The 23,088-nt window shown below is 37.0% G+C and overlaps 3 protein-coding genes across 3 annotated transcripts; 2 read left to right on the top strand and 1 right to left on the bottom strand.

The window, feature by feature from the left end:
- The first annotated feature begins 3,781 nt into the window (after positions 1-3,781).
- LOC121767732 (formin-like protein 14) lies at positions 3,782-12,873 on the top strand. The gene is made up of 18 exons (XM_042164060.1): positions 3,782-4,034; positions 4,310-4,429; positions 4,532-5,235; positions 5,327-5,548; positions 5,645-7,560; positions 7,653-7,776; positions 8,441-8,512; positions 8,686-8,784; positions 9,891-9,932; positions 10,015-10,095; positions 10,183-10,233; positions 10,309-10,390; positions 10,486-10,580; positions 10,984-11,055; positions 11,127-11,243; positions 11,717-11,785; positions 11,991-12,057; positions 12,277-12,873. The coding sequence occupies exons 2-18, from the start codon at positions 4,357-4,359 to the stop codon at positions 12,492-12,494; spliced, it is 4,104 nt and encodes a 1,367-aa protein (XP_042019994.1). The 5' UTR covers positions 3,782-4,034; positions 4,310-4,356; the 3' UTR covers positions 12,495-12,873.
- Positions 12,874-16,407: 3,534 nt separating this feature from the next.
- LOC121766565 lies at positions 16,408-19,561 on the top strand. The gene is made up of 4 exons (XM_042162834.1): positions 16,408-17,262; positions 18,655-18,713; positions 18,808-19,000; positions 19,099-19,561. Exons 1-4 carry the CDS (start codon positions 16,546-16,548, stop codon positions 19,453-19,455), a joined length of 1,326 nt encoding a protein of 441 aa, XP_042018768.1. The 5' UTR covers positions 16,408-16,545; the 3' UTR covers positions 19,456-19,561.
- Positions 19,562-20,286: 725 nt separating this feature from the next.
- Positions 20,287-21,715, bottom strand: LOC121766566 (acyl-CoA-binding protein-like). Its single transcript, XM_042162835.1, has 4 exons — positions 21,628-21,715; positions 20,866-20,983; positions 20,647-20,709; positions 20,287-20,561 (listed from the first exon to the last, which is right to left on the bottom strand). The coding sequence occupies exons 1-4, from the start codon at positions 21,637-21,639 to the stop codon at positions 20,485-20,487; spliced, it is 270 nt and encodes an 89-aa protein (XP_042018769.1). The 5' UTR covers positions 21,640-21,715; the 3' UTR covers positions 20,287-20,484.
- Positions 21,716-23,088: the final 1,373 nt, after the last annotated feature.

Raw genomic sequence — 23,088 nt, 5'->3', positions numbered from 1 at the left:
CGCGTGTGGGCTCTTTCACCCATCTTAGTCCACGATAATTACTAAGTGTAATTAGTCACTTAATAAATACACATTTAAAGATGTGTCTCATCTCTTATGTGGGATAATTAACACTAGTTAATTACTCCGTACACTTTCAACTCATAGCTTTATCAAAAGCTACAATGTGACCAACTTTTAATCCACTATTTCTCACTCACCGGAAATCGGATTTGAGAAAGTGAATATACTACGGTCATTTACGCGGAACGTAGATCAACGCTATATCATTTAATTCTCCAAAATTAAATGTCTCGTCACATTTATTATTGGTCAAACTTCATTGACCGGACATCTTAAAATCAAGATTCCAACACTATATAATGGAATGGGAATAACATACTTTAGGTAGAACTTGTGCTCTTGCCGGGTAAAAGAAACGTTGGAATAATTTGTCATGAAACTCAGCAAATTTAGTACCGGTACAAGTCATTTTTAAACACACAAAGAATTCGGTGACCATGTAAAAGTATTCATTACATTTAATATGTTTGAATTGGTAGATAGGAGCATTTAAAGGGCATTTACTTGCTCAATCTAGTGTTTAAATTGCCATATAAATATTCTGTGTGGCCCTTTCATAGGGCAAGGGCCCGTTGTATTAGGACAAGAAAATGGTGTATTACTATCAACAAAAATTCAGTGATAGCACTAAAATGTCAATTTTAAATTAACTGAAGTTACTAATATAACCTTCAGATTCAATACACTATAAAAAATCAGAGGATAGTTTTGGAATTTCACACTATAATGTAGTAGTATATAGCATATCAAACATATATTATTAAAGACTACAGATAATATACCATCAATTCAAACACCATAAATAAAATTAGAAAACCATGAAAAACATTGTTGCAGAATGATTATGCTCTTATCTAAATGAAATATAAACTCTAATTCAAACACACTATTAGTGTGCAGGGTATATAATAAGTATACATAAAGAAGTTGATTTTCTATTAACATTACAACAAATATATATAATGTGTCGTTTATGGCACAAGTGAGACACTAATGATTTAAATGGAGATATATGTATCTTAAAATACAGTACAAATTTATGTAGTAATAATTCTTTTAAATGTAATCAGTAATTTTACTCATTATCTACACAAATATGCACATTATACTTTTGTAATAAATTAAAAAAAAAAGTATGTAACGTCAGATTTGATTTCATAAAATATCAATAAATTGAGTTCAAGTATGCCCTCAAGGATTTCCAGATATAAAATAGGAAAAAAATAAAAGGAGAATGGCAAAGATTAATGATTTTTTAAATATAATGCACAATTTAAACGATTAGATTAAAATTTGTTTAATACAGTAAGTTATAATTAGCTTGTAAGATAATAATAATAATAATAGTAATAATAATAATAATAATAATAATGATAATATTAACAACAACTGTATAAAATAATCAATTTGAGGGACAGAGATGGTTCAATTTTTGAATACCTTAATTTCAATTTGAGAAATAGAGAGTAGGACAAGAATAAATATATTTAATTTTTTGATAATTTAAATAATTTAATCAGAGTCCAAATATGATTAATTGGCGTTGACCGTCAATTTTTGACTGCTCCGTTAAAAATGGACTAAATCCGAACCGTTTTCATTTGTCCAGGATGCAATAACTCAAAAGACAAATTTTTTGACCAAAATCGAAAAATCGTCATATGTTTAGGATCACAAATGATCTTTAGTCTTAACTATAATTTGACCAAAAATTTTCGGGATAATTACATGATATATACAAAATGTTTCACCAATGTTTCAATCTATTACAAAAAGTTTTAAGTTAACATATTTCATACAAAAAGTTAGTGTTTATAATTGATACATTCCGTCAAATCTCATCTAACACCGTTACTTCTCTTCTTTTTTTTCATCTTATTCACTCTGAAATTATATCCTAAAATATGGGCAATGAGTATGGCACGGGAATTAAGATAAAATTGGTAAAGTAAGAGAGATGAGGAGAAATGTATGGTAAAGTAAGTGTTGAAGATGTGGCTGAGCATGATCAATGCAAGTGCATGGAGCTAAAGGTGTGGAACACAACATCAAAGCAATAGTTCAAGAAGTGATTGAACACTAGCCGTTAGAATTGGTAGTTATAACCGTTTTTGGGAAGTGAAGTCTAGTTCACTTGCTTCTTTACTTGTTTCTTGTTTGTGTATAAGTAGAGAGGTTGGTTAGTTTGTTGAAGCAAGTTGAGCTTCAGTTTCATAGAGTGTAAACAATTGATTTCCTCCATTGAATAAGATTCCAGAAAGTTTCACACTTAAAAATCTTCTTCTTCTCGGTTTCAAATCTTGTTTCATATAGTTCATGCTTCATTGATCGTTCTTGATCATTACTGTTACAACAGTAAGAGAGATGGTGAAAATGGTAGTTAAAATAGTGTTAGTAGATAGTGAGACCTATATTATTAAATTGATATAACTTTCCAAAAATGGAATGCACATATTTTGTGGGACGGGCGAAAATGGAAAGTGCACATATTTTTATGGGACGGAAGGAGTATAATAATCATTGATACAAATTTTTTTTATAATAATCATTGATACAAAATTATTCCCGATTCCAACTAGAAATACAACTAAAAGTTATACTGTTGTTAATCTGAAAATTTCTATGATAATAAATAATTAAAGTTGAGAAATGGTAAAGTAAGAGAGAGAATAATGTTAAGAAGAGTGTCCTCAACAATATTCGTTCTCTTACTTTACCATTTATCTACTTTAACTATTTATTATCATTTTTATAAAACGAGTGCACAAAAGTGACCGGGACTCCTAAAGACGGACAGAGTGAGTAGTAAACAAATAAAAAACAGAAGAGAAGTAGGAAGCACATGAAAAAAAAGTAAAGGTGTTAAACAGGATTTGATGGAATGAGAATATTAATTTGGAATATTAAATAAACTCTTTATATAAATATATAAACTTATAAAACATTTTGTATTAAATTGAAATATTAGTAAAATATTTATATATACCATGTAGGGGAATGATAAATTGCTAACTCATCATTTAATTGCTAACTACAACTAATTTAAGACCATAGGATTTTAGAAATCTTGTGGTCTAAAATTTGCCACATGTAATTTTTGTTTTTATTAATTAAATTAAAAAAGATAAAAAAACTACCAAATTAGGGTTTTGGATGAAAATGTCAATATAGTGTTTCGAAAATATCAACACAATGCTTTGAGAATGTCAACACAATGCTTTGAGAATGTTAACACATTGCTTATCTTGACATTCTACATGTATTATATTGACATATTTTATATACTATGTTGACATTTGTTGCTGTACGGAAAAATTGAAAATTTTTGATTTTTTTTTTCAAATTTTGACATTGGAACATATGCAAGTGAGATCTCGTTAGAATCCTTATAAAATTATATTTAATTTGATATATGTTGTGCGAAAACATAATTTATCGAGAAAGTTATATGTATTTTAAAGTTATTGGATATTTTTCAAAAGTTAGTTACAACTAATTTGTTGTAAATTCACCTTAATACTCATATTGACGTTTTTTGTTGATCGTATTGACATTACGAGGCTGATGATCTAGACACTTGAATTAAATATCTATTAACTATTATTTAATTATAATTAGCAATTAAGTATTGCCCTACCATTTTAATATCCACATTTTTCACTTAGAAATGCTGTTTTGCCCAAAAAATGCGTAATCTTCTTTCTGGAAAATAGGTACAAGCAACTGAAGCGCGGCGTACACCTTATTCACCGACCACATTCAAATCCTGGCTGAATAGTATTCCCCTCAAATTCAATTTCAAATTGGTCCAGAATTTTTTCAAAATCAACAATCAAATAATGAAAATTTGAGACGCCACCACACACCTGCCGTCAGACGCCGCATTATCAGCTCATCGCCACCGTATCCGGCGTTTCTGGACACCTCCGCCGCTGCTCAATCGTCCAGTCAATCTCCCCCATCCGTATCTGGTTAAATTTCATTATCATTTTTTGTTGGATATATACCTAGTTTATTCGGTAATTCTGGGGTTTGTGTTGGGATTTTAGAGTTGGGAGTTCACTAAGGCTCTGTGCAGTAATAGGTTTTAGTTTATACGTAATCGCCAAAATTTTAGGTAATCCTGTTTTCGGTGCATATTTTTTTAGAGATTAGTGAAATTTGTCAATTCTCCATAATATATATCTACTGTGTAACTGGGGAGAGTTAATGTCTAGTGAATTCAATTTTGTTTTGCCATTTTCAGGTGTAGATTGAATTGTATTTTTACGGAGGATTGATTACTATTGAAATATGTCATTACTAAGTAGATTCTTCTACAAAAGACCTCCAGACGGTTTGCTCGAACTTTCAGACAGAGTATACGGTATTTTGTTTCATTACATACTGTTTCCAGTTATATTAGTCTCCATCAGCTTTTGTTTTTAAATGTACATGTATTTATGGAAGCCAATGCTACATTTTGCAGTTTTTGATTCCTGTTTCTCAACTGAAGTACTGCCAGAGGATATATACCGACTTTACTTGCACGAAATCATTAATGAGTTACATGAAGAATTCCCAGAATCCTCATTTCTTGCATTTAATTTTCGGGAAGGAGAGAAGAGGAGCCAGTTTGCAGAGATTTTATGTGAATATGATGTCACTGTTATGGATTATCCAAGGCAGTATGAGGGTTGCCCCTTGCTGCCGCTATCTTTAATTCATCATTTTCTTCGCGCGAGTGAGAGTTGGCTTTCTCTTGGGAATTTCCAAAATGTGGTGTTGCTCCATTGTGAAAGAGGAGGTTGGCCGCTGCTTGCTTTTGTTTTATCTAGCTTCTTGGTTTTTAGGAAGTTGCATAGTGGTGAAAGAAAGACTCTTGAAATGGTTTATCGCGAAGGTCCAAAAGGTTTGTTGCAGCTATTATCCCCGTTGAATCCGTTTCCATCTCAGCTTAGGTACCTCCAATACATATCAAGAAGAAACATATCCCCCGAGTGGCCTCCGCCTGAGAGGCCTCTATCATTAGACTGTATCATTCTTCGTTCAATTCCAAGGTTTGATAATCAGAAAGGGTGCAGACCGATTGTCCGTGTTTTCGGTAGAAATCTCCTTAGTAAAGATGGACTATCAACCCAAATGCTTTATTCCATGCATAAGAAGGGCAGACATGTTCGTCATTATCGCCAGGTAAGAATTTTGATCCTTGATTTTCTTGGTAGTATCCAAATAAGTTCTATAGTATTCTTATACATTTTGGGTATGCTGGAATTCTATGCAGAAAGATAGTGATGTCATCAAGATTGATATACAGTGTTTAGTGCAAGGGGATGTGGTATTGGAATGCGTCCACTTTGACTTAGATCCAGAAAGGGAAGTTATGATGTTCCGTATTATGTTCAATACAGCTTTTATTAGGTCTAATATATTGATGCTCAACTCTGAGAACTTGGATATCCTTTGGGACTCAAAGGCCAGGTTTCCTAAAGGCTTTAGGGCTGAGGTAAATTTTCATTTCGTTGGCAGATAGTTTAATTAGTGATTAAGCTACATAATTTAACAAACTTTGTTTTCTAAAATATTTGATGTGCAAGGGCAGGTGCTATTTGGAGATGTTGAGAGCCGCTCTCCCCCCAAAGCTCATACGCCAATGTTGAATGGAGAGGAGAAAGGTGGACTGCCCATTGAAGCTTTTTCCAGGGTGCAAGAGTTTTTTAATGGTGTGGATTGGGTTGATAGTAATGATGATGCTGCATTATGGTTACTTAAGCAGTTAACTGTGTTGAATGATGTCAAGGATTTGTCGATGCTGAGGAGGATAAGTGGTTATTCATCACCTCTTGATTCTGAAGAAGAAAACAATGCTTCCAGCATTGCTGATAGTCTTGATTTACTGGACGCAGAGAAAGCCATTGCACCCGACTTCAATTTGCTGGATGATCGTTCATCTTTCGATTCTACTTTAGAGGATGCCTCTGAACTCAGGACCTATGATAATCAAATTAAGCCAATAAGGTCGACCCCTATTGATCTTATCCAGTCTTTGACTACTGATGACAGGCAGTTAGATTCTCATGCTATTCGTGGAACTTTAAAGGAAATGGAAAGTTCGGATGCTGAACTTTTAACTAATCTTCAGCCACCATTGCAAACCTGCTCGTCTTCTGATTCTGTTACAGGGCATTCTCAACTACCTATCACTGATAGCAAGGAACTTCCTTCATCTTCTCCCACTGGTTCGTCTGAAGGGCTGCTACTGCCAGCTCCTTTTTCACATGATAGTTCTATGGACATCCCCTCTCATCCACCACTTCATCCTTTAATCAGTTCCAGTAATACCGTACCCCCACCCCCACCCCCACCTCCACTACCTCGTATTCATGCTCCAGCAATAGATCCACCTTCTCGTGGTTCAGTCACAATCCCTCCTCCACCTCCTCCTACAAATAGTGGTTCAGTAGTTTCTCCACTTCCACCTCCTACACCAAAAACAGCTCCACCTCCACCACCACCTCCACCTCCACCTCCGAGGTCAACAACATCCCCACCTCAACCACCACCTCCAACTGCCAAGCCAACAACATCCTCGCCTCCACCACCACCACCACCACCACCACCTGTTAATCCTTCCGGTGGTGTGTTAATAGCAACTTCACCTCCAACACCACCTCCGCTGCCGCCACCTTCGAGTTGTGATGTATTAGCAGCTCCACCTCCACCTCCACCATTGCTAGGACATGGTTCAGCACCTGCTCCACCCCCACCCCCACCTCCGCCGCTTCTTGGACGAAGTCCAACTCCACCTCCACCTCCACCTCCACCGCTTCCTGGGAATCCAACACATTCTCCACCCCCACCTCCACCCGCTCCTCCTCTACCTCCACAACTGCCTTCTCGTAGTTCAGGAGCAACTCCACCTGCACCACCACCTCCTCTACCTCCACAACTGCCTTCTCGTAGTTCAGGAGCAACTCCACCTGCACCACCACCTCCTCCTGCAAGTCGTGGCCTAGCACCTGTCCCACCTCCGCCACCTCCTCCAGGCCGTGGTTCAGCACCTGTCCCACCTCCGCCACCTCCTTCAGACCGTGGTTCAGCCCCACCTCCACCACCTCCTGGTCGTGGTTTAGCACCTGCCCCACCTCCACCACCTCCTGGCCGTGTTTCAGCTCCTGCCCCACCTCCACCACCTCCTGCCCCACCCCCACCACCTCCTGGACGTGGCTCAGCTCCTGCTCCACCTCCACCACCTACTGTTCTAGGTGCAGCACCTCCTCCACCTCCAGGTCATGGTTTACGATCTGCTCCTCCACCTCCTGGAGGAAAGAGCTCCAGTGTACCTCCACCTCCAGCTTTAGGAAGAGGCAGAGTTTTGCCCTCAGCGAAAGGAAGAAGTTCTAGTTCTTCAATCCCCCCTAAGAAAACTTCCCTGAAGCCCTTACATTGGGTGAAAGTTACTCGAGCAATGCAAGGGAGCTTGTGGGCTGATGCTCCAAAACAAGATAGTCAGTCAAAGTGGGTGTATCCCAATCTTCCTAGTCCTACGTTAATTATATTATCCACTTTGACCTTAGGCAACATCTAATGAAACATTGTTAAATTTGTAGGGCACCTGAAATTGATATTTCTGAACTTGAGAGCCTTTTCTCAGTGGCTTCTGCTTCAGATGGTGCTAACAAGGGCGCAGGCGCACGTGGTTCCAAAATAAATAAGCCAGAAAAAGTGCAATTGGTATTACATTCATTCAACTTAGTAGCTCTATCGGTCATTGCCTACTTCTTCTTGTAAACTTGAAGAAACGTCATTTGCTTCATTTTTCTCGATTTACCAGAGTGTTATCTGATTACGTAATATTTGGAATAGCAAAAACTAAAGATTCAAAGAATGATTGTTGAGTTAACCAGCATCATTCTTTCGAGGCTGCAAAAAATCTTACCATTGCTATTCATTTATTTTAGTGAAAAAAACATTATCTCACATCTTTGGCATTCTCCTGTTAGTCCATATAAAGAGCTTAGAGACATGCATCCATTATGAGAAGCTATATAAAACCAAAATTAGAACACATATAATATCCAAATCTATGATTAATAGGAGCAGGGTATGTGAACCTGGCAAAAATTAAAAATAAATACTCTAATTTGAGTTCAGATTCTCCTTTTGAACTATAACACTTCATATTGATAATCACATGCTGATAGACAGGTGACTAAATAATAAAGAGATTGAAAAAGTTAAATAAAATTAGAAGAAAGCCAAGTCATTGGAAAAGTGACGTTAAATGATAAATCATCTTCCTGTTTGTTAGTTGTGTTGCATCTCTGTGCTATTAAATGATAAATCATCTCCCTGTTTGGTTCTTTATTAGTTTAATTCAGTGTTTTACCCTGTCCAGGTTGATTTGCGTAGAGCCTATAACTGTGAAATCATGCTCACGAAAATTAAGATACCCCTTCCAGATATGAATGTAAGTTCTTGATATCATCCTCTCATTTGCGAATAATTTGATTTGTCGCCTAAGTAGATGGTTGCAATAGGCCTTATATTCTTATTTCATTACAGAAACTGAAATTCCTTTTCAACCAATAAAACTATATGTGCAAATTATTATTTTTTCACTTTATTTTTTCATTTTAATAGAATGCCATCCTGGCTTTGGATTCCTCTGCATTGGACATTGATCAAGTTGAAAATCTTATAAAATTCTGTCCTACTAAAGAAGAAATGGAGACACTAAAGGTATTATTCTTCCCCTCCCCCCTTTCTCTCTGTGGGTGTCATGCTATGCCCATACGTTTTACAAAATGTATCGTGCTAGCTTATACTGTCTTGAAATTTATATCTATACTTTTATTTCATGTTTTTATTTGTGAATTTAAAACAAAGAAAAGGAGCTGTTGTGCATCCATGGATATATCAGGACCAAATTTGGACACAATAATGAAGGATCCAGTGCAGTTATCGAATTAATGCCTGATAGACATGAATGTTTTCAGAAAAATGAATCAAAACCATGTGGAGTTCTTATTGTCTCGAGTATTTCCATTGAATTATTTGAGAGCATTTTGAGAAATAGATTGAAGTAAGAGGAGGGGGGGGATTCATTTTGAGACAGTTGTAATTTACTAGCACACATATGCATTGGATACTTGTGGTGACTGTGTATATCTATGCATACTAGTTTATGTATACATTTCCACCGCACAATATATTTGTGAAAGTATGTAAAAAAACATATATTTGGGAGTGAATTTCCTGTGTATTCATTAACTAGATGACCTGTGTATATAACAGATAAGCTAGCGTTTTAAAGAAAGAAGTTCATTAAATTAAGCTTATACAATTCTGCCAAGGTATATCCAAATGTCTAAAAATATTAAAATTAAACACCATGGTTTGAAGATAATTTCCCTGGATACTCTATAGTCCCGGAAATAGCATATGCTTTTCAGCATTGGCATCACATGACTTCAATTTTTAAAAAAAGCAGCAACCAGAAGATGTATTATGTCATATTCATGTGTATATCTCTCTTAGATAAACCTAATTACAATTTAAATACATATTATTTATGAATATGTATGTACAATATAATGTATTTAACAAATTTCCTCAGTTACAATTGTGTGCCTGCAAGATCCCATTAGTTTGAAAAATTGTCTTAAGAGGGTAGAGACAAATAGGCCCTGAGAAACAACCAAAATCTGATTTAAATTAATCCCAGAAACTAAAGAGGTTCCAAACCCGTGAAAGTTTATCAAAACTATCTATTTCCATTTGTTTAACTCTTTCCTTCACATTAGCATAGTGTACTAATTTCCTTTCTTATATTCTTTTCCTTCCAGAATTACAGCGGGGACAAGGAGATGCTAGGAAAGTGCGAACAGGTTCAAGATTTTCTTGGTTACTTTATAGAATTGCTATATAATGTTTTATCATTTACTAACAATTGCGCTTCAAATATTTCAGTTTTTCCTGGAACTAATGAAAGTTCCACGAGTTGAATCCAAATTAAGAGTATTTGCTTTCACAATAACTTTTAATACTCAGGTGCATATGTTTATATATGCTTGGCACAGTTTTTAACTACAAGCTTCAATGTTGATTGTTGACTATATAACTAGTTTCATTCTTCAGGTGAAGGACCTAAAAGTTAACTTGCACACAATCAATGATGCTGCTAGGGAGGTACTCTTATATTTGCTTGAATTTTTTCACCTGTGAATATGCGGCCATATCTTTCTCATTCTTCAATTTTGGTAGGTTAAGGAGTCTGTGAAGTTACGAAAAATCATGCAAACAATCCTTACACTGGGAAATGCACTAAACCAGGGTACTGCTAGAGGTATACGACTATAAAAGCTCCTATATTGTTGATATATTCCTTTTTCATTCTAATATCTTGAATTGCAACTCATCCTCTAATAACTTGCACCGCAGGCTCTGCTATTGGATTCAAGTTGGATAGTCTTCTTAAACTTTCTGATACGCGTGCAAGAAATAACAAAATGACCTTAATGCATTACCTATGTAAGGTAGAGTTCTATCTGTAATTGTAATGTCTCTTGCACCTTAGGAGGTGTTTGCCTATCAGGTTTGGAGGTGGAGGAAAGGAAATGGAAATGGAAATGGAAGACAATTGGTGTTGTAGGTTAAACATGGAATAATATATGAATAAATTCATAATCCATTTCCTGAAAGTCAAGTGAGCCTCTATCATTTGGGGAATTGTAGTTGTTGATTGTAGGCAACCTAACCATGTGTTACTTAGTGGGGTTCTTGTCATAAAGAAGGTTATTGATCCTATCTCTATTCTGATGCTGGATCTGTTGGTAGTATTCAATGAATCTGTTTTTACAGCAATTTCTCGAATGATGCAACTTCATAGCTCCTTTTTTGCGATTACTATGGCTTTCTCAACTTTCTATCTGTTTTTAGATCCTGTCTGAGAAGATGCCAGAGTTGCTAGACTTCAGTAAGGATCTTGGACATTTGGAACCAGCATCCAAGGTTGGTCGGATGAATTGCAGTGAATATGTAACTATGTCTGCTGCTTATTAATCCTATTGTGGCTTAACTAGATACAATTAAAGACTCTGGCTGAAGAAATGCAAGCTGTTAGCAAAGGCCTTGAGAAGGTTGAACAGGAACTAGCTGCAGCAGAGAATGATGGTGCTGTATCCTCTGGCTTTCGGAAGGTCAGAATGCATAATGTTTTGATACATTCTCATCCTCATGACTAAAATTACTACTTGAACCCAACCTCCTGTCTTTATGAATACATAGGAAGTCTCTTCATTGTGTTTTACAGCATAGAGATAAATATAATGACTTGAGTGCATAGGTTAATTCTCTCAAACAATCGAATGTATTGAAATTCCACTCATGGTTTTTGTGTCCCAAGTATCCTTCATCCTTGGTGGCATTCCACCTTGATATTGCTTTTAGGAGGTATGGAGTAAATGTTTTTATATCTTACATCTTTAATTTTTTTAAAAGGCTTGATCTATGTTGTTATCTATAGGAACCTGCATATTTGCAATCATTATCAAATAATCTGCAGTAATGTCTCTGATGATGAGCTCACTAGCCTGCATATTAGTGTTTAGATGTCATATGCATTTAAAACCCTATGTATAAAGTTGGGGAATTGCTGAACCGGCTTTAACAGGTGTTAACAAGTTTTCTCCATATTGCTGACGCGGAAGTTAGGTCACTTGTCAACCTTTACTCTGAAGTGGTGAGCTCTATTTGTTATTTCTAATGCATCTTAAACATATTTCTTTTGGAATTCACCTTGTGATCTGAGGTGAGATCACTTGTTATTGCCTGCTGTGAAATGGTGAGCTTAAGTGTTATTTCTGATGCGGCTTGGGCCAATGCCATTGTTTGGTTCTATTTTGTTGTTACTAATAAAAATCTGTACATAACAATGAAATTCACAGGGGAGAAATGCAGATACACTGTCAAAGTATTTTGGCGAAGACCCAGCAAGATGTCCCTTTGAGCAAGGTTTGGGACAGTTTAGTTTTCCTGTATCGTTGGCATCTATGCATCTTTGTTCGTTATTTCTGGGTTCTACGGGGTCATTTTGCTTATTGTGTCCCAAGTGAAGGCATGAATAACCCCGATAACAAAAAAAGGGGATGTGACTATTGCTTGGCGTAAATAAATGGAGAACAGAGTAGTATTCCGCCTTGTTAAACTATATATGTGGTTTTGTATCTGCAGTGACTCAAACTCTAGCAGTCTTCACCAAGCTGTTCAATAAGGCTCATGATGAAAATGAGCAGCAGGCAGAAGCTGAAAAGAAGAAATTGGAGAAGGAAGCACTCAAGGAACAAGTAGCAACTAATTCTCCTGCGTGGAAGGACTCGCCTGCAAGGAAAGAAGGCATAGATGCTCTTCGTGCAAAAATAAACGCTCGTAATCAGAAACAAGCTTCTTGATGCGCGGACCAGCAGGTATTGCTTTTGGTGTCATCCCTTTCGTGCAATATCTCAACATGTTGCTCTGCCGCGTTGGCATCAATGAGTTTAGCATGCATCCACGGTTGATTCATCTCTCACATGAATAAATCGTGGGTTGTGACTGGCTCTGCGGCGGGGCTATTGCCTGTTGGTAGGAGTATTATTTCCAAATGTAGAAATTGTACATTGTTATTGCTACAATCTGCGTAGAGGAGGGAGGCAGAGATTTTGGGAGGCAATTCAATTGTTTGAATTCAATTGGCAGATATATATATCTACTGTTCTTGTACATAACATATCCCTTTTTTTAAAATAGAAATGTACGGAATGGAATACATGTCATATAGTAGATCTGTAAGTAGTATATGTGATGAATTTGTTACTCAAGTTTCTCCCATGTCTTATTTTTGGTATTGCTCATATTTGAAATATAAATTTAATTTCAGTTATTGGGAATGCATTAATCGTCCACTGTTACTTCTTCACAAAAAAAAATGATAATTTTAATCATGACGTAGAAATAACATGTCTAATTAAAGCCTGAACAAACCCTCCTTCCTGGCATCTGAATCTGCTGGTTGCTACAGATTTTCATTAAATGAAGAAATGAGCGTTATCAAATTCAAAAAACTTGTATTTGCCTTTCTAGTCCCTTATCTCATGATATTTTTCATTTCTACGTAGGCTAGTAGGTAGACGTCACCACGGTTCGGGAATCGGCGGTTCACGGTTCAGAACCGCCGGTTCCGGTTCAAAAAATAGGTGAACCTGAACCGGCCCGGCCAAGGATCGGCGGTTCCGGTTCCTGAACCGTGAACCGCCGGTTCACTTGAACCGGCGGAACCGCCGTTGCATGTCCGGTTCCGGGCCGGTTCGGCGGTTCAATTTTTTTTAATACATTGTGAATTTGTAATTCAAGTAAAAAATGTAAATATATTTGTATAAATAAAATTAGAATAAAGCGATGTACAAATGCAATGCAATTTTATTGATACAAATTGCAAATTACAACTTTAAACAAGCTCATGCTTTGATCCCAACAAGAAGATGTTAGATATAAATCATCAACAGGGTAAGTTCTATAAAAATCAACTAAATATTCTATATGCTCCAATGTAGATTGCAACATATCATATGTATCTAGTAGACACGTCTAAAGTAAAAGTTGTGTACCTTATTTTCTTCGAGTGGCAATATTTTTTCCACGCCTTGCCAATTTGAGGCTTCCAGTGGATCAAGGATACAGCTGTAGTAATAGGTTGAATATGTCTTTGCCATAAAGACAAAGCATCTTGTACACATAAATTTAAAATATGACAAATACATCGTTGGTGAAAATACTTACCACTTATCACCGGGGAGCAAGCCGCAATTAAATCGGCTATACTTGCGGTGTTAGCGGTTGCGTTATCAAAACCAACCGAAAATATCTTGTTGCATAACTCATACTCATTCAAAACTTGAATAATTAAAGATGCAATTGCTTGTGCGGTGTGTGGGGAAGGAAATTGTCTAAAACCAATTAAAAGTTTATTTAAAGACCAACTATTGTCTATAAAATGACATGAAATTCCCATGTAAGAATTTCGTTGGAAAGAATCAGTCCACACATCGGAGCAAATATTAACTTTGTGCCCCAAGGTGGAGAGGAATTTTCCAACCTCTCGTTTTTTGTCAAAAAACTGACGGTTGTTAGATCTTTGAGCAGTAGAGGGGTGAATTCTCTTTGTAGCAACATTAAAAGCGGTTTGCATAGTAACTTCATATTTTTTATCATTAAAAAAATTGAACGGCAAATGTTTCATTGCCGCCCATCTTACCATAGCATCGGTAACATTTTTCGGATCATATTTAAATAGAGGCGTACCTGTTTAAGACGATGAGCCGGCGGCGAAGTTTATTTGGCTTTGGGACTTAGTATGCCCATATTCCACGGGGTGTTTTGACTTCAAATGGCGATGGAGAGTACCATATCCCCCCACCGATAACAAATGGATAGACTTTATCGCAATAGTTGCAATATGCTTTGAACTCACTTGTCTCCACGGTAGTGGTCGGATCATTAGGATTTGAAATTACCATCGGGACCTTCTTGAAATGTTTGGTGAAAATCTCGGATTTCAACTTGGGAGGCATCTTTTTCTTTTGTCGTCCTACGGAAGGAGGAGGATCGACCTCCTCCTCATCATTGTCGCCAACTTGGCCGGTGCTAGAAGGGGGGAATTGATGCGATCCATCATCGCCTTCGTCCGACGATAGATTCACATCGTACTCGAAACGCGAAGCCGAATGTGAATGCCCCCCTTGTTGGTCGTCGTCGGCGAGGGCAAGTAACAAGGCCGCATTTCGATCTTCTTCCTCCTACGAAAATTATACAACTAAGTAAAAATATTAACACAAAAATAAAACACATAGACACATAGATGTTGAAAAATGAAATTATGAATTTAATAAAAATGAATTAACAAAAATTAAAACATATTATAACTTACTTGAGCTCGAAGAGCAGCTAGCCTTCCCACCTCCTCCGCAACGTGTGCTCTAGAAGGGGCACGTCGACGACGAGTATCACTTTGACTTTGATCTTGGGCAATTCCCTTGCCCCGATCACCACCACGACGAGATGAAGACATGATATAAATATTTATGGAAATTGAAAGTGGAGAATAGAGAGTAGTGTGATTGTGTGAAGATGATAACGTGAACAACGTGAGAGTAAAGTATGAGCGCAAATAACGTAAACAACTTGAGAGAATGAGGATGGAGAATAGAGAAATTGAGATTGAGAGAGAAATTCTTATTAACACAAGAATGGGGTGAGTAGAAATGAAGAGGATGAGGGGTATTTATAGGGGAAAATTGTGATTAAAAAAAATTAATTTTTGAAAAAACGTCCGAACCGCCGGAACCGCCGGTTTTCGGTGGAAACCGGCGGTTTTTCGTCGATTTCAAAATTCAAAATTTTAAAAATACCGTTGGAACCGCCGGTTTGCCGCCGGAACCGCCGGTTTTTCGGCCGAAACCGGCGGTTTCCGTCAACGGTTTCTGACCAAACCGGCGGCCGCGGGAGCGGTTTCTGAAAAGGCTAGGAAGTAGGCCTGAAAAGGTGTCGGGAACCGCCGAACCGGCGGTTCCGGTCCCGGTTCGAACCTCCGGTGACGGTTCCGGTCCCGGTTCGAACCGCCGGTGACGGTTCCGGGCCGATTCGTTCGGTTCGGTTCGGTTCGGTTTGGAGACCTCTACTAGTAGGAGTACTAGGCACGAATTGTGGAGTATCAAATTTTGGCAATTTTGTCTCTTTTTTTGTAATCATTTTTAATGGATGAATATTCGTTTAAAAATATTTATTATTATTATTATTTTTGAATTAGATAGAATTTTTTTAGAATATTGTACTTTATTTTAATCACAATTATAGTTTAATTATAATACATAATAAATAGTTTGACTAAAAATGTACTATAAAAATAAATATTTGAGACCCATGAACAATAAATGCTGGGCTGTAAATTGCTAGTTTTATTAGATAAAAAGTAATGTGAGGCTTGTGAATAACGTAAACGAATACCGTAAGAAATACTAATAAGTACTATGATTGCTTATGATCGATCTACTAGTAGTCTAGTAGTACTCCATTTTAGAGGACCATCTTTGATTAATTACTCTTACCTCATGGAATTGGTTTATTATGTGAAAATTACAAATATAAGTGACAAATACTACTTCTAGAAGCTACTGCATTGGAATTTGTTTGTTTTGAAAATTTGGTTTACATCTCACGTTCTGAACATCATTTGTACTCCTCCATCCATCATCAATTTATTTTTACTCAATCAACATACCTCCATATAAATCTAAAAGTTCTCTCCCCCAAAAAACTGTATATTTCAGGAAAAGGCAAAAAGGACACATTTTATCACATACACAGTACACACACTCCAACCCTCCTCCAGCCAAAAAAACCAACTACCCTCAATAAATTCAGACACCTTCTCAACCAGAGACAAGAGAAGATACAAAATTTTGAGCAATGGCTCCCCAAGAACACCACCACCAACAAAAACAACAACAACAACAACAACAACAAGAAATCTATCAAACCAAAAACCAAGAAGACCACCATTTCAGCGAGCTCCTCTCCACCTATTTAGGCCTCAGCTTCACAATTTTTCTGGGCTTGTTGCCCAAGAACTCAATCCCATTAATCTCCACATACCAAACCCAGAACAAAGCTCTCTCCTTTAAGCTAATGCAAGCGGAGGAGCAGCTCAAGCAGTTCCACACGCGCAGGAAAGAGGATTCCAAGGCAAACGCCAGAGTTGTCGAGATTTTCGCCAGCCACAGACACGCCTGGCAGCAGGAGGAGAAGAGGTTGCTGCAGCAGATCGACGAGTGCAGCGAGGAAATCGCCTTCTTGAAGAGTAAAGTTGAGGACTTTGAAGGCGTGGAGACTGAGTTCAAGGCGAGCATTGAGGATTTGAAGAGAGAGGTTAGTGAGAGAGAGGAGATGCTGAGCTTCATGAGCAGGAGTAATTGTGAGAGCGGTGGGGAGTGCTATGGTGATATGGGTTTGAGCTATGCTGCTGCCAAAGCTGGGGTTTCGGAGGGGGTGGAGGAGGACTGCTTCAATGGTGATGGGGTGGATGAGATGAGGTCTGTGTATGGGCAGAGTCATGGTGGGTTTACCTCAGATTTCTTGAATTCTGCTGCCTCCAAATTTTGGTCTGATAAAGCTAGCCAATGGCAGGTGAGAGTGTTTTTTCAATATCAGAATTGTGTCTATTTGTTGTTGGCTTGTTCTTTGAATTTTGGATTGCTAATGTGAAAGAATGTTTCTTGAAGGAAGCTTTGTGTGTTTGTTGAAAAAGGGCAGCATGATTTGTGTTCAGAAACTAATAATTTCAGAACTGAGAGATTTAATTATTTTATTGCCCTCAAATTCTTTGAATGTGAAGGAAGTTTTGTGTGTGTGTGATGTAAAAGGACAGCAAGTAAGATTTTAGGAGTAGAAGTTTGATAATTTTATTTTATTTGCATTGAAAATCTTGAGCTTCTAACTGGAAAACTTCTCAATGTGTTGTTATTCAAATCGAGAGTTATGAGCTAATCATGCAAGCAGAGGGGGAAAATAAGTATATGAAGTCTGCAAAAGATTAAGGTTAATTAAAGTAAAAACTTATTTTAAACCAAGATTTACCAACACATGCTAATATTGTTTTATTTATAATGACTGCTAGACCCCATTTGTTTGATAATGATGTTTTCGTATTTTATCCCAGTCATCTGAAGGGCCAAGATCCCCTGCAGGGGCTGTGCTAAATATGCACACACACTTAATTGTTTTATAATAAACAAAACTAATATTTTAATGTTACATAATTCAAGCGGGACACCATTATTAGCGGGTGAATTCATATTCAAATTTTTTTGTGTTATTATCTTAGACAGAGAGTTTAATCATTATAATTTGTTAGTCTCTGTCCTGTTTGTCTTGTAGTCTGTCCTCACCAAAACTTCTTCAATCTAGGGAAACTATAGTTCACAAAAGTTGTTTTTTCCTTTGGATGCTGATGAACTTAAACCTTTCATTGTCTTCCCTTGTGAAGCCTGGACCACATTTTTTAGATCGAGACGCTGACTGTAATCGATAATTTGCATATATTGACCAACTACAGTTCAAGATTTGAAGCCACTGATTTGTCTTCAAAGGAACAAAATATGACAGCAAGTTTGATGTTTGCTTGACTTCACGTTCACTTCATGCTCGCAGCTTTGTTTCTTTAACCTGTTTGTTTATCGATGTTTCTTCACTTCACGTCTTCACGTTCATGCTCGCAGCTTTGTTTGCTCGTTTTATGATGCAATGTGGAGTTTTTTAGTCTAAATTTGTTTGTGATATTTGTCAGTTAACTCATTAGGTGGCAAAGAGTGGTTTCTAAACCGTGTATAATTTAGCCTCTTTACTAGAACAGTTTAGCATGTAATATCATGCTGAATTCTTCATGGATGAACAATTTCATTCTTCGTCTGTTATTTCATAGATGCACTCCAAATGTTTGCTGATGAAATGGGATATGAAAACCTGCGTTTGTATTTCTTGGTTCTTACGGGATGCTGATTCTTGATGGCGTCTGTGCAGGATATGCCGCAGTACGAATCAGCCGAGTCAGTTTACCACGTGAAGCACTTCGTTTCTAGGTAAATATCGACACCATCTTTCTGATACTTCTCAAAGAGCCCAAAACCAAAATATGTGCATCTAATGCCACAGCCACAACTATCTCTTGTGCAGAAGGGAGTCCCCTTGGAAGGTAGACGGTGATTCTAGCGGAGTCTCGTCTAAATTAAAGCTGCTTGAGCAAGAACTACTGAATTTAGAGCGAGTTTGTAGGGCAGATTTTTCGAAGGCACCATCACCTATGCGAAAGCAGGCCAAGAGGTACCAAGCATTAGCAGGAAAAATCGATGATCTTTGCAGGAGAATGGTAATCATTCCGACTTCTCTACAAACTTTTTTGAAAATTTGAGTGAGTTTTAGGAATAAAACTTGGTTTCTGAAATGATATCCCTTTTAATCCAAAAGCAAGCTAGTGATCCATGTGAAGCCACTCTGAGCTCAGAGTTTCGCATCCAAAGGCAAACCGAGTTCTTGCTAGAGGCGTTTCGTCTGCAGCAACGAGCCTCTGAAGCCAGCCAGAAACTCACAGCACTACAAACTGAGAGAGGAAAGAGCTACCACGGAGGGGAGGTCGAAGGGGCAGCTAACGTAGCCACTAGGCGAGCCCTGGACTCCATCAGAAACAATTTCAAAGAGATCCAAAGGAATCTTGAGATATGGCTAGCAAGAATCATAGGAGATCTCGAAGGACTGATGTCTAGAGATGGCGCCTCTCGTGCACAAGAGTACTACGCCTCTAGGTACCCTTTTGTTCATCAGTAAGTAAATAAACAATGGCACTAATCTAGTTTGATTTGAGTTTGTAGCAGCACTAGTGATCAAGAAAATGTGCAGTTTCCCTTGTGTTAGTCTTTAACTTTTCTTGCTTTACGACGTCGTTTTAGATTAGCGAGCCACCCGACCGCAGACGGGTATGGATTTTTTTGTAGTTTTGAACTATAAATTGATTAATATCACCAGTTCAGATGGGGTTCAAGATTCAAACTTCACAAACAGATTTACGAATATATCCTACTATAACAGGCTGCCAGTTTTTTTATAACATTACATTTTTTCTTACAAAAATGGGAAATTTTTCCTTTTTTAAAAGAAAACAGAATCCTGTCATCAATCTGGCATCTGATCTGAAGAGGATATATGACAAAATTTAGACATCATGGTCTGAAGTTAATTCTTCATTTTAAGATAAATGAATATATAATAAAAGTCGCAAAGAAATCGATTAATTATTTTTTCCATCGGTTTGAAGTTAAAAGGACAAAAAGGAATAAACCAAGCTCTGATTTAAGTACTTTTTAACTATGATGAATTAATACAATAGGAACGTTACATGTCTACGACTCTACATAATAAAGAATAAGCAATGAGTATGGAAAGTGAAAACCAATATGGACTTCAATCATGAATTTCACTTAATTAAAATTTCAGTCAGTATGAATTTATTACCATTATCAATTAAATGATTTTCAAACCTTTTCAATTGAGAAGCAGAGCATTCTCATTCATTCCTTTCCCAATTGCAGTAGTTTTTACGATTGGTAAACAAAGATAGAACAGTGCTATGTTACAAGCTAATATCAAGAATAATGACCATATCTCAATCACAACACTGTCTGAATAAATATGATAATAGAATTTTCAGAGTAACAATGATACAGCTCTGTCTGAATAACTGAACTCCATTTAATTCAAGCATAATAACCCCAGTATAGCAAGGCAGTTGATAACTTACTTCAAAAACTTATTTTAGACATACATCACGAGTAATTCGTAGACGACAACACCTTGCAATCAGCTCGATCCAGCTTCTTCCAGCAACTGCTTCACCTTGGTGATGTAGTCATTCATGGCTTGCTCTGCAGATTTGCCTGCCGACACGATTATCTCATCAGTTAAGCTATTGTTTAATCAATCAAAACAGATTTCTAAGCTGCGAGTGAGAATCAAATGTACCTTCAACAGCCTTCCATGCATCCCACTTCGCCCTGTCCCTCATGTTAAACATACCAGGACGACCTGCGTTATACAACAAAGTTAGTCTAATCTATAACGACGCAATATGCACTGACTGCATGATTCCAACTCTGCAGCCATCTCGATTCATGTAGAATCATACAAGGGAAAACCAACATGATAAATAAAAATAAATGAAATGTTAAAAATGAAACTAACTCGTGTTGACATTTCCAACTGTGGCTTGCTTGTAGAGTCCATACAGAATGAGTTTATTTTCGTTCGAAGTTCTCTCGGGCAAGGTCTTAGCTTTCTCAGCATGCTCTTCAAATTCTTCCTACAACAAATTTTCACCTCAACTGTAAGCAAGTTGAAATTAACACTAACTGAAGCAACAAATTTAAATCTTAAGCAAGTTGAACTCTGCGCAGATAAACTCAGCATTACCGCAGCAATGAATTGAAAACCTAAGAAAATTGAACTCTGCGCTAATGAACTCAGAACTAAACGAACCAATGAATTGAAATACTACTAAGCAAACAGAGCTCTGCACCAATAAATTCAGCAGTAATCGAACCGAAGCAATCAATTGAGATGCTAATTCAACTTTTAGTCTATAACAATGTTCATTAAAGCATAATCTGCATTCTTCTCCGATTAAACTCAACTACACGTTTGTGATGAACAAATCAAGCAAGGTTGAATTTGAAACCGAAACCCCAAATAAACGATTCAAGTGATCAAATAAATCTAATTTCAGTTGCGCAAGCAGCAATTCATCCAGATCTTAGCCAAATCCAAAAATGTTTCAAAACAATTCACAGATACATATATAGCACTCTAGATCACAACTTCAATAAAAAGGGGGGAAAGGAAGCAAATCAATTGGAAAACCAGTGAACACGAACGCGCGCGAGATGATAAACAACAAATTGCAGAAACAAGGAAATGGAGTGGTTTTTTGAATGAAGCGTAGCGTACCTTCAAACCCATGTTTCGTTACAGAGAATCGAGCTGAGTTACGGATCTGAAATTTTAATGCGGAAAGACGTAGAGAAATGAGAGTTTATATAGGAGTAAGAGACGGAGAATCCGATACCAACAGTTTGTGGGACCAGTAGATAGATGCCACGTGGTGAGAGCATATTCGTTGATGATTATGTAGGGATGGGGTAGTTGCACCGCTATCATTTTTTACCCATTAATTATTAAAGTATAATTCCTCGAATAAATCAAGTTATTCGATGTGTTTAGACGCAGATTACTCACTGATTTATTTATAATCCCTTTGTCAACATATCTTTCAAGGTTTCACAAACCTTGAGGATCGTAAGAGGGGGATGCCATAATTATAGAATTATCATCCTAATAAGGGAAGGAGAAATATACCAAAAGGAATTTTACTGATTTCTTATTGATTAAGTATGGCCAGACATCCTATGTCAATGGAGGCAAGCCCAAGAAAACGCCTAATCATTGGCAACAAAGGGCGAATCCAGACCCAAGGAAATAGCCATAACAATCAATAATTAATCAAACCTGGGTATATTTTCCTTTCGATATTAAAATTATATTTCCATAATTAATTCCTTAGTATCTTATCTCCTAGTTTATCCAATACTTACAAACTTAGCCAATCATAAATAAATACTTATAAAACAGAGTAGTAAAGGAAACTTACAAAATATATATTGAAAAACCTTTCCCGAGGGATAATTTACAATAGGAGTAAGGATGGAGGGTTACAAGAGAGAGAGAGAGAGGGGGTTCTTATCTCAACACATGAGATTCTGATCTTTTCCTATCACAAGACCTTATTTAAAGACAACAAAGTCGGATTTCAAATCCGGATTTGAAATTTATAATTTTTCAGCTGACGTAAGGGCTGACGAAGGTGAATGCTGGCGAAAGCGAATGCACCCTTTATTCTTTCATCTTTCCACTTTGTTGGCTCTCATTTGCCTTATCTGGCGTCTTTTCTATCATTTTGATGAAGTTCGCAAAATTATCTTCTGTTGAGAAGCCTTCTTCTTCCTCGAATGGATCCTGAGCATCCCTAAAGTTTTTGTGCTCATTATTATTCGGAGAGAATTCTGGAGAATTAATATCTGTGTCTCCTTCTTCGTTTTCTTCTTCGTTTTCATCTTCATCCATATGATCAATGTCTTTTCCAATACTAGCCATATAATTTGCTATAAGTTCCTTCTCATTCATTTTTGAAATATTCTTTCTCAAGAATTCTTCAAAAGGAGAAATGTCTTTTTTCAGAGATTTATTAACTCTCTTTTGTTCTTTATAAAAAGAAACTTTCTCTTTTATTAATTGAAGAGTCTGGAGACCTTGAATATCTCCTGACTTGTCCTTCTCCATCATTGTAGGCCAAAACCTAGTGAAGAACTTCCTTTTAAGGCACGGAACATTATTATGATCAAAACCAATTTC

Source organism: Salvia splendens, chromosome 15 (genome assembly GCF_004379255.2).
Source record: "Salvia splendens isolate huo1 chromosome 15, SspV2, whole genome shotgun sequence".
In the NCBI taxonomy this organism is placed as follows: Eukaryota; Viridiplantae; Streptophyta; class Magnoliopsida; order Lamiales; family Lamiaceae; genus Salvia; species Salvia splendens.
The sequence above is the reverse complement of the archived record's forward strand: the minus strand, read 5'-3'. Positions and strand labels throughout refer to the sequence as shown.